Raw genomic sequence first — 12,600 nt, 5'->3', positions numbered from 1 at the left:
AAATATATTTCGTTTTCTTAATATTAAGAGAGACCATACTCGTATATAGAAAAGACGTCAGTAATCCTTCTAATAACATGATTTAAAACTTCCTATGTTGTTGTAAATCTACTGGTTCTGACGGTAATTTTTGTGTCACCTTCAGAAATACCTAATTCCTTTCGAATAAATGGAAAATGGTTAACGTATCTGACAAATAACAGTGGAGTCCATATTCAAAGTTGAGGAACGCCATTAATAATGATGCCTCCCCATTCAGAAAAATATTGACAGTCCACAGTTGATTAGCTGTGAAGATCTTTCTGTTGTGTATAAGTCAATCCATCTCTTATCTGTACTGTAAAATGAATTAAAACACAGTTTGTTGTAACACTATTATGTGATTTACAGCCACATTTTTTCAAAAGTTGACAGAAAATACCGACCGATGTTTTTTTATTAGTTAATTCTTGATAAATGTGTTGAGTGAATTTGTATCATCAATTTACCAACCCTTTCTAAATCGAAATTGTGATTTGTTAAGTATTTTACGAAGCACCCACTGCCATGCGCTGTACAGTGGTTTGCGGCGTTCTTTAAGTTTTCCCAGATTCTTGAATAATCAATGAAGTCTCAGCACTGCGCCCAATCGTGTACATCCGAGCACGATTTGAACTGGACAACGAACGTAACTCGCTGTTTCTCCATCAGTGTTTACGGAGGAGAAGGTGCACTTAAGTCAGTAGCATTTAAAAAGCTTTTGGAGAAATTTTATCCATACTTTCATAGTGTCGCGTCTCGCACAAGATTTCTTAGACCATCCGAATTCAATTGGTGGGAATATGTAATTCACCGCGGAAACAGAAAATTATGGCTCTCTGCTATTCCTGGATGATCTGGTCAGAACGTGCAATGGTATAATACGCAGTTCACTGCGTAATATATCGATATTCACAGAGAGACAGCATCCATCGCCTTTGAGCATGTAGCAGAGAAGATACTCTCGGAGAGAAGTAGTTGAACGCTTTTTATTCGTATTGAGTCCCTAAATCATACACAAACCTTCGTCATAATGACGTCCGTTCCAGCACAGAGAGTTTAACTACGCTCCACCAACTCTTTCGAATATTAACGCCAGAGATCCATTCAAGTCTGAAGTTGATGACTTTATTGGTTGCTGAGGTATGGAAATTTCCTTAAAACTAAATGAATGGTTGCAAATTGTCTCTAAGTAGCCAAACATAATCAGGACTTACAAGGGGAGGCCGCCAATTGTGAAATTCAGATTCGATTCATACTGCGCATAATAAAAGCTCATGGCCAGAGGTGTAATGTGGCAAAGCACCAAGATGCACTTCTCAGCCGTTGTCGAGAAAATCGACGCTTAAAATAAACCGTTGTCGTGAAATACACTCTACGATTAGTGATTTTCTACAGCGTCGTGGCGCAGCGGTAAGCGCTCGGGTTCGTAATCCAAAGGTCGCCGGATCGAATCTCGCGCCATGCAATTTTTTTTAATATTAGTTTTTTGTAATTCATATATATATATATATATATATATATATATATATATATATTAATGAATTGCTTATGCATGTTGGTGAAGGCGGATCGCTCTCCAATTGTTCCGCCACCATTTTTTCGTTTTTTTTTAACAGGGTGTACCAAAGCTCTCCGGTCCGCACAGATTTTCGACGATGTTGCGCAAGGGACCGCATCTACCTTCTTTCGAAGTTAGAAGGCAACTACGCTGTTATGCGGCGGCTCGTTTCGGCCCATTCAACATCTGTTCTTCAAGTGTAACGAGCGAGTAACGGAGTTTATATTTCATACCTGCCACAGCAAATTTGTGTTCGTGGGGTCTCTATTCTAATTCGAATGTTTGAGTTACGCTATACGTATTCGTTTCGGAATATCGTTTCTACGTCTTCCGTTAACTATACGTGGTTAACATTATGAAGACAATTAATAACATTTGTGAAATACAACTTTGTTTGCGGAAAACATAATGATGTTCGAAGTCGCCAGTTTTTCCACGACAAACGACTTTCAACAACTTGTTACATGCATAATTGTTGCAACTGATTGCCGGGAATTATATATATATATAATCAGTGCGGACGTGAGAGCTTTAGTACACCCTGTTGAACAAACGGAAAAATGGAGGCGGTACAATTGGAGAGCGATCCGCCTTCACCAAGATGCATAAGCAATTCATTAATAGTTTTTTTTTCTCTCGAATAACCCATTTGGAGGGTACGATGAATCAACTTTGGCTACTCTTCAATGTATTAGATTTCTTCAGTTTCCAAATTTCCTTCATCCTTTTAGAGTGTTGTTGTTAATAGTTTATATATATATATATATCCGGCGAGTTTCGGATTACGAACCCGAGCGCTTACCGCTGCGCCACGACGCTGTAGAAAATTGTTACTCGTAGAGAGTATTTCACCGCAACGGTTTCTTTTAACTGTCGGTTTTCTCGACAACGGCTGAGAAGTGCATCTTGGTGCTTTGCCACATTACACCTCTGGCCATGAGCTTTTATTATGCGCAGTATGAATCGAATCTGAATTTCACAATTGGCGGCCTCCCCTTGGAAGTCCAATCCATGTAAACACAGCCATTATGGAGACACGATCAGCTTGAACAGTTCATTGTTGACAACTCGTGTCTACGTCATCGTGAGGTCAGCGCCACACACAAACCCTACTATCAGCTCTTACCAACTGAATCGGGACTCACCTGACCAGACGACGGTTTTTCTGTCGTCTATGGTTCAACCGACAGGGTAATGAGTCCAGGTAAGGCGCTGCAGGCGATCTCGAGCTGTTAGCAAAGGCACTCGCGTCGGCCGTCTGCTGCCAGACACATTGGGGCCAGGGTTTCGGAAACTGACTGCGCAAAAACTAAGACACATACACAAAAATACCCGTATCAGTGCTTACAGCATCTCTCCAAGTTCCGTTTGGTAATACGCACTATGATGTGGCTGCGCTATTAGGCAGGCGCGTCAGAACATGTAGACAAATCTTTTGCTCCATACTGTCTTATGGAATTAGTTCGCTCCTGCGTATAGAGGCAACCCAACGAACCGAATTGCAAACCGTGTTGGACTCGCACCTTTGCAGGCAATCATGTCAGCGACTTGAAACATTTCAACGCCCGTATTGACGTTTGTCGAGTCACGAATGAAACCCATATTCAGCTCCTGTAATCTGATTGAAAACTTGAGCAGATGCTCTGTTCACTGATATGCGTCCGTTTTCTGTAGGCCTTGCAGTTTTCGTACAGTCGTAGTTCTGAAACCCCTGAGGTACTCGTTAACAACCCTGCGAAGTTGTTATGTTGTCAGAATGTGTGGAGAAATGAATGAAGAGTGTACATGAAAAAGTAATCCTTTATTGTTAGTAATCAAGTATATATGAATGTGTATATAATCCTGTGCAACAGATAATGGAACACGTACAGCCGGCCTCTGTAGGCGAATGGTTCTAGGCGCTTCAGTCTGGAACCGCGCTGCTGCTACGGTCGCAGGTTCGAATCCTGCCTCGGGCATGGGTGTGTGATGTCCTTAGGTTATTAGGTTTAAGCACTTCTAAGTCTAGGGGACTGATGACCTCAGATGTTAAGTCCCATAGTGCTTAGAGCCATTTCAACCATTTTATCACGTACACCGGCTGAATGATATTTTGTGAAACAGTCGCTATTGATACGAAGGAAGCAAATACAGAACACGGTGTTCTTACAAGAGAAACTCCCCATCGCAACCCCCCCCCCCTCTCAGATTTAGAGGTAAGAGCACTCAGTGTACAGTCCGTCAAAAACTGAACACAGATCAAGCATGAAAACGTGGGCAAGTTGTACTGGACAGTGAAAACAAAACAAAATAGAAACAGTGAATGGTGCAAGAAGTGCAATTTTGAGCAGCGGGAGCACAAATGATGTCGTGGTTATGTGGTTACGGTGTTGGACTTCCATACAGACGACCTGCGTTCAGATCCCCGATGTGCCCTTTTTTCCGCTGTTGGCTTTATTGAAATTTGTGTCTATTTCAGTGGTGTGACGTCCGTTTGCAACAGCAAGGTATAAGGAAGATACTTACAATGGCATCTGATTCTGCATTAGTACTCTATTAGCAGCCAAAAGGAAGTGGCTTTCGAATGGGAACCCAAATGTTTGATGACAAGGCGACAAGTCAACAGAATCCCGCATTGGCAAACACGTTTGTTGTGTCATGCATGGCGCTAGTTCAAATGGTTCAAATGGCTCTGAGCACTATGGGACTTAACATCCGTGGTCATAAGTCCCCTAGAACTTAGAACTACTCAAACATAACTAACCTAAGGACAGCACACACATCCATGGCCGAGGCAGGATTCGAACCTGCGACCGTAGCGGTCACACGGTTCCAGACTGAAGCGCCTAGAACCGCACGACCACACCGGCCGGCATGGCACTAGTGACAGTACGTGTGACACATAATAGGAATCTGTTATCGATGCACCAAACCCTTACGGTTGGTAAGTAAGTGAGGTATACCACCTTGTCCGATATACACTTCTGGAAATGGAAAAAAGAACACATTGACACCGGTGTGTCAGACCCACCATACTTGCTCCGGACACTGCGAGAGGGCTGTACAAGCAATGATCACACGCACGGCACAGCGGACACACCAGGAACCGCGGTCTTGGCCGTCGAATGGCGCTAGCTGCGCAGCATTTGTGCACCGCCGCCGTCAGTGTCAGCCAGTTTGCCGTGGCATACGGAGCTCCATCGCAGTCTTTAACACTGGTAGCATGCCGCGACAGCGTGGACGTGAACCGTATGTGCAGTTGACGGACTTTGAGCGAGGGCGTATAGTGGGCATGCGGGAGGCCGGGTGGACGAACCGCCGAATTGCTCAACACGTGGGGCGTGAGGTCTCCACAGTACATCGATGTTGTCGCCAGTGGTCGGTGGAAGGTGCACGTGCCCGTCGACCTGGGACCGGACCGCAGCGACGCACGGATGCACTCCAAGACCGTAGGATCCTACGCAGTGCCGTAGGGGACCGCACCGCCACTTCCCAGCAAATTAGGGACACTGTTGCTCCTGGGGTATCGGCGAGGACCATTCGCAATCGTCTCCATGAAGCTGGGCTACGGTCCCGCACACCGTTAGGCCGTCTTCCGCTCACGCCCCAACATGGTGCAGCCCGCCTCCAGTGGTGTCGCGACAGGCGTGAATGGAGGGACGAATGGAGACGTGTCGTCTTCAGCGATGAGAGTCGCTTCTGCCTTGGTGCCAATGGTGGTCGTATGCGTGTTTGGCGCCGTGCAGGTGAGCGCCACAATCAGGACTGCATACGACCGAGGCACACAGGGCCAACACCCGGCATCATGGTGTGGGGAGCGATCTCCTACACTGGCCGTACACCACTGGTGATCGTCGAGGGGACACTGAATAGTGGACGGTACATCCAAACCGTCATCGAACCCATCGTTCTACCATTCCTAGACCGGCAAGGGAACTTGCTGTTCCAACAGGACAATGCACGTCCGCATGTATCCCGTGCCACCCAACGTGCCCTAGAAGGTGTACGTCAACTACCCTGGCCAGCAAGATCTCCGGATCTGTGCCCCATTGAGCATTTTGGGACTGGAAGAAGCGTCGTCTCACGCGGTCTGCACGTCCAGCACGAACGCTGGTCCAACTGAGGCGCCAGGTGGAAATGGCATGGCAAGCCGTTCCACAGGACTACATCCAGCATCTCTACGATCGTCTCCACGGGAGAATAGCAGCCTGCATTGCTGCGAAAGGTGGATATACACTGTACTAGTGCCGACATTGTGCATGCTCTGTTGCCTGTGTCTATGTGCCTGTGGTTCTGTCAGTGTGATCATGTGATGTATCTGACCCCAGGAATGTGTCAATAAAGTTCCCCCTTCCTGGGACAATGAATTCACGGTGTTCTTATTTCAATTTGCAGGAGTGTAGATGTTCGTGTGAGTGTGAATGTGATCACTCGCAACGAAATGACGAAAGCATAATACTTTGTTACATAATCTGCAAAAAATGAACGCAAGGTTTTTATAATCACACAGTTTCTGTGCTCTGTCAAAACATATGTTTTTAACGTGTTTGAAGTTGCGTTCCGTTTTGGAAGTTTTGACTCTTGCATTCCTTTGTTGTAACGTAGTTCACACCCGCTTATTTGTTGTTTTCATTTCTGTGAGACGTCTATGTGATATCTCGCGTACTCTCGCTATTCATCACATTTACTTGCGACGCTAACGTATTCTTACCACATGACGCAAATTCTATAACAAATGTGTAGTATGAGAGCTGCCAAGACTACAAGAAAACCGAGCGAGGTGGCGCAGTGGTTAGACACTGGACTCGCATTCGGAAGGACGACGGTTCAATCCCGCGTTCGGCCATCCTGATTTAGGCTTTCCGTGATTTCCCTAAATCAATCCAGGCAAATGCCGGGATGGTTCCTCTGAAAGGGCACGGCCGACTTCCTTCCCCATCCTTCCCTAATCCGATGAGACCGATGACCACGCTGTCTGGTCTCCTTCCCCAAAACAACCAACCAACCAACCAACTACAAGAAAGAGATCAAACATTTCAGTGACCAGATGGACAGTTCATAATGTTGTGAAAAAAAAAAAATTGGCATTATGGAGTTTTGAACACGGATCGGGTCTGGGCAGCCCAAAAAAAGGCGGGAGCACTTACCCACGACGCCATTACTATCCCACGCTGTTCCTTATTGTCATTCTCGTTCTTCAAGCCTTCACTGTTTCTGTTATTTTTCATAGTTCAGTATACCTTCTTCCTGTTTCCATGCTTGATCTGTGTTCAGTTCTTGATGCGCTATCCACTGCGCCATCTTACCACTAACAAGGGGGGGGCACGACGTTTACTTCAAACTTCGTACACTCGTAGTACTCCGTGAGGACAACAAAATGTGTAAGCAGTAGCGCGTACTTCTCAAGCGTTATTGAGAAAATTGCAAGATAATTTCGGTCGTCAAATACATACCTATGCGTGGCCATTTTTACATGAAGCGGCGCCAGGCGAGTGGGTAGCGTTCAAGCCCCGTAATCGCTGGATCGAGTCCTGTTCGTCAGTTTTTTTATTTCTTACACAGTCATTTTCTTTACTATCTATATTAAAATTGATATAATGGGAAAAATACGTGTAATCGGATAAAATTTTATTAAATTTACAATGTTATTTGGCAGTCTACAAATTTTTATTATCACATTATAATATTCCTAACTATCGGCTAGTAAACTAGCAAACGCATAAATTGATACTGAAAATGTATGCTTGTCTGTGTCTTCAAAACTGTTCATATTTAATCGAAAAAGAACGAAAAATTGTTTCTCGTGAAGACGCTATTAAAATACACTCGATACTGCGTGATCAATTATCAGGGCCGATATTTGAGAAAATGCTGTCTTATGCATGGTTTGCTTCCAAATTATCGGCCGAAAGAGAGGTTTTTGAAGATGTGAACGAGGTTTGTTTTTCCACGAAAAACCTCAAAAGACCTTGCGTATTCGGAAACAGCATTTATTCAATGCAGCTGGTGCCGTTTAACTTTATGTTTTCCATGTTTTTACGAAAGATACGATCCTGCCATTGTACTCGTAATGTCGAAAGCTACGATTAATTGTACATCTTTCGAAAGCCGTCTGTGCCGGTCAAAACTTGGAGGTAACAAACAGTTTCGGGCTCCTTCCAGGTATAAGGGATTTCTAAAATCACGGATAAAAATACATTTCAGTATCACTCTATGCGTTTGGTCGTTTACTAGTCGATAGTTACGAATATTATATTATTTGTGACAATAAAAATTTGTAGACTGCCAAATAACATTGTAAATTTAATAAAAGTTCGTCCGATTACACGTATTTTTCCAATTGTATCAATTGTAATACAAATAGTAAAGAAAATGACTGTGTTAAAAATAAAAATCAAACTACGAACGGGACTTGATCAAGCGATTACGGGGCTTGAACGCTACCCACTCGGCTGCCTCCGCATTCTGGTAAAAACGGGCACGGATAGTATACCGGGCGATCAAAAAGTCAGTATAAATTTGAAAACTGAATAAATCACGGAACAATGTAGATAGAGAGATACAAATTGACACATACGCTTGGAATGACATGGGTTTTATTAGAACCAAAAAAATATAAACGTTCAAAAAATGTCCGACAGATGGCGCTTCATCTGATCAGAATAGCAATAATTAACATAACAAAGTAAGACAACGCAGAGATGATGTTCTTTACAGGAAATGCTCAATATGTCCATCATCATTCCTCAACAATAGCTGTAGTCGAGGAAAAATGTTGTGAACAGTACTGTAAAGCATGTCCGGAGTTATGGTGAGGCATTGGCGTCGGATGTTGTCTTTCAGCATCCCTACAGATGCCGGTCGATCAGGATACACTTGCGACTTCAGGTGACCCCAAAGCCAGTAATCGCACGGACTGAGGTCTGGGGACCTGGGAGGCCAAGCATGACGAAAGTGGCGGCTGAGCACACGATCATCACCAAACGACGCGTGCATGAGATCTTTCACGCGTCAAGCAGGACTACGGCGAAACAGGCCGATAAATTTGAGCGGCTTAACCATTATCAAGGAACTACTGGGTCCAACGGCATTCGCCGCACTGTTATCAACTTCTCTGACAAGGATCTTGATGAAGCTACCATCTCGGCTCTCAGTAAAGGATTGAACTTTGCCCTAGCTCCACGTAAGTTACCGGTGGTTGACATCATTAGTGGAGTGGAACAAGCAGTTCGTCATCTTCCTCAAGAAGCAGCGGATGACGTAAGGCTTGCTACTAGCCGGATTTTAGCGACATCCAAGCCGCCTAAGTCAAACATCAGCAGAGAGGAGAGACAAGGACTGAAATTGTTGCAGAAGGATGAAGATGTAGTTGTTTTGCCTGCTGACAAGGGGAACGCCACGGTAATCCTCAATGCTACAGATTACCATAAGAAAGTTGGATTATTACTGGAGGTCAGCACATACCGGGTTCTCAGACGGGATCCCACATCGGTGCTCAGCAGGAAGACAAGGGAGCTACTAAAAAAATCTGGCCTCTCCGACGAACTGGTGAAGAACTTACGGCCGAGAGCACCTAGGCCACCAAGACTGTACGGATTGCCAAAGGTTCATAAGGAGAACGTCCCGTTGAGACCGATTGTTAGCGCTATTGGCTCTCCTACGTACAAGCTTGCAAAGCACTTAACTAAATTGTTGGCGCCTATAGTTGGTCACTGCCCACATCATATTAAAAATTCAAAAATGTTTGTTGATATCATAAAACAGATGAAGATAGGCCCAAGTGATATCATGGTCAGGCTCGACGTGGTTTCTCTGTTCACCAAAGTACCTGTGGATGACATGTTACAACTGTTGGCTGCTCATTTCTCCTCAGAAATTTTGAAGTTGTTCCGGCATACCTTGACGATCACTTATTTTTTATACAGTGGAAATTATTATGAAATGACGGATGGAACAGCCATGGGTTCGCCACTGTCACCAGCAATAGCGAATTTTTTCATGGAGGACTTCGAATAACGAGCCCTGAGCAGTGCTCACCTCCGCCCATCATGCTTCTACAGATACGTCGACGATACTTTTTTAATCTGGCCACACGGCAGCGACACGCTGCAGCAGTTCGTCGAACATCTGAATGGTGTACATCCAAACATAAAATTTACATTGGAGGTAGAGAAGGAAAGGAAGTTACCTTTTTTAGATGTGTTGGTAGAGCGAAAGCCGGATGGACGACTGGGCCATTCTGTGTACAGGAAGCCAACCCATACAGACTTATATCTGCATAGCCATAGCTTCCATCATCCGTCTCAGAAGAGAGCTATGCTGAATACTTTAGTACACAGAGCCAGGACTATTTCCGACAAGGACCACCTCGGTCCCGAGATCAACCATTTGACGACTGTTTTCAAGAGGAATGGTTATTCTGCCGGTGAAATTAAATCAGTATTGTCCAAGAAAGTAAGACACGATGCTGGCCACATACAAGAAGAGGACCAACACATAGCGCGGCTTCCTTTTTGCGGTGCTACAACGAGCAAGATAGCCAGAGTCCTGAAGAGGCAAGGAATAAAACCAGTTTTCCGACCACCTAGGAAAATTAAGGAAATGTTGAGACCAGTCAAAGATAGTCTCGGCTTAAGAGTGCTGGGAATTTATACCATTCCTTGCGAATGCGGCAAGAGTTACGTGGGCCAGTCTGTAAGAACCGTTGCCGGCCACTGCATCGAGCACCAGCGCCACCTGAAAACAGGTATTTGGAAAAATCAGCGGTGGCTGAACATAGCCTGCTTAACAAGCATAAGATTTTATTTGAAGAAACCAGAGTAATAGCCCATACATCGAATTACTGGGACTCTGTGATCCGGGAAGCAGTCTAAATTAGACTTAGCGATAGTAACTTTAATAGAGACAACGGCTATGCACTTAGCAACACTTGGAAGAGTGCACTGGATAAAGAAAAATCGCAGAGAAAAACTTCTCGCACTTTACCTCCTGATTCAAGGGATGGCGCTGGAAGCAACGCGGGATAGCAACTACATCTATGGAAGTAGAGGGCACCACTTCGCTACGCGCCATATCGCTGACGTATTCCAGCCAATCAGAAGCCATCCTTTGCGTATAAAAGTGGGAACCTCGCTAGTTCACGACAGTCAGTTTTAGCCCTGACTACGACCATGGAGGTAGTGGTCGAAAGCTTGGAGATTTATCCTGATTTGACGCGGCATGTACACCGAGAAATTTTACTCAGTACTTTGTTTGTTTGTTTGTTTGTTTTATGTTCTAATAAAACCTCATCTCATCCCAAGCATGTGTATTAATTTTTACCTCTCTATCTACATTATTCCGTGGTTTATTAAGTTTTCAAATCTGACTTTTTGATCACCCGGTATATTTGACGACCGAAAGTATCTTGCGATTTTCTCAGTAACGCTTATTGAGAAAACTGCGCGTTCCAAACGTCGTGGCCTCTCCTCGTTAATCTGGGGGTGATGCGATGGGGCGTTTACCTTGCCAGTATCGCTCGACCAATGTACGAAAGAGATTTGTACAAGTACCACGTGCCTACACAGAGACGCAACGGCGTGCGCGGACAGACTCACCCCTGTAGTAGTAGTGCTGGAACTTCTTGGGCTCCTGCTGGAAGAGCCCGCGGCCGTACTGCTGGTAGTAGCTCTGAAGCTGCGGGTTGAGGCCGAAGCCGCCCAGGGCGTTGCCGCCGCCGCCGTACGACAGCTGGCCCTCGATGGTGCGCTTGTCTTTGCTGGAGTCGTCGCTCTTCACCTGTCAACAGAGACTCCAGTCACCACACAGCATTCGTGCTTCCCTGTTGGTACTAAGCCGTGGTGTCATACTTTACTCCGGTTTGGTCTTGTCTGGCGGCACCGGCTCCAGTTTACTGTCTATGTTAAAAAATGACGAAATTCCTCCAGCTGTATTAAGGTGTTGGATTTATTGGCGACTAGTTTCGATGTTGTTACTGTGGTGTCACCGCCAGACACCACACTTGCTAGGTGGTAGTTTTAAATCGGCCGCGGTCCATTAGTACACGTCGGACCCGCGTGTCGCCACTGTGTGATCGCAGACCGAGCGCCACCACAAGGCAGGTCTCGAGATACGGACTAGCACTCGCCCCAGTTGTACGGACGACTTTGCTAGCGACTACATGGACGAAGCATTGCTCATTAGCCGAGCCAATAGTTAGAATAGCCTTCAGCTAAGTCAATGGCTACGACCTAGCAAGGCGCTATTAGTAACATTGCATGTATCTAAAGAGTCTCACTTGTATCGCCACAAGCTCCAGATGTACCAAAAGGATGGATTAAAGTTAAGTATTCCAGAAGCTACGGACTTTTCTTTATAGCATTCATTACGTATCCTGTTTCAGACCTCACGCCCATCTGCGTGAGCGTAGCGCGTGCCTTTCGGCTTCCTCTCATTGTGTCTAGGCTGTCTTGTCTAGACACAACAGTTACAACATCATCTTCAGGGCAATACTTGTTGACGGCAACTGTATGTGTGTAACACTAGTAGTCAGTGGTGAGACAGGCGTGTTCCATCACACGCCTATCTCACGACTGACTACTAGTGTTAGACAAATACAGTTGCCGTCAACAAGTATTGGCCTGAAGATGATGTTGTAACAACATCGAAACTAGTCGCCAATAAAACCAACACCTTAATACAGCTGGATGAATTTCGTCATTTTTTAACATATATTGTACTAGAATGAGATTTTCACTCTGTAGCGGAGTGTGCGCTGATATGAAACTTCCTGGCAGATTAAAACTGTGTGCCCGACCGAGACTCGAACTCGGGACCTTTGCCTTTCGCGGGCAAGTGCGCTACCAACTGAGCTACCCAAGCACGAGTCACGCCCCGTCCTCACAGCTTTACTTCTGCCAGTACCTCGTCTTCTACCTTCCAAACTTCACAGAGGCTCTTCTGCGAACCTTGCAGAACTAGCACTCCTGAAAGAAAGGATATTGCGGAGACATGGCTTAGCCACAGCCTGGGGGATGTTTCCAGAATGAGATTTTCACTCTGGA

General features: G+C 45.3%; 1 protein-coding gene across 2 annotated transcripts in view; it reads right to left on the bottom strand.

Moving 5' to 3' along the window:
• LOC124551066 (ras-interacting protein RIP3-like) overlaps positions 1-12,600 on the bottom strand; it is a 69,688-nt gene that overhangs the window by 19,166 nt on the left and 37,922 nt on the right. For both annotated transcript variants that reach the window (XM_047125951.1, XM_047125952.1), the window contains exon 3: positions 11,155-11,335. In XM_047125951.1, the coding sequence (XP_046981907.1) occupies positions 11,155-11,335 (181 nt within the window). The remainder of the gene's footprint in view (positions 1-11,154; positions 11,336-12,600) is intronic.

This window comes from Schistocerca americana, chromosome 9, assembly GCF_021461395.2.
Source record: "Schistocerca americana isolate TAMUIC-IGC-003095 chromosome 9, iqSchAmer2.1, whole genome shotgun sequence".
Taxonomy (NCBI): Eukaryota; Metazoa; Arthropoda; class Insecta; order Orthoptera; family Acrididae; genus Schistocerca; species Schistocerca americana.
The sequence above is the reverse complement of the archived record's forward strand: the minus strand, read 5'-3'. Positions and strand labels throughout refer to the sequence as shown.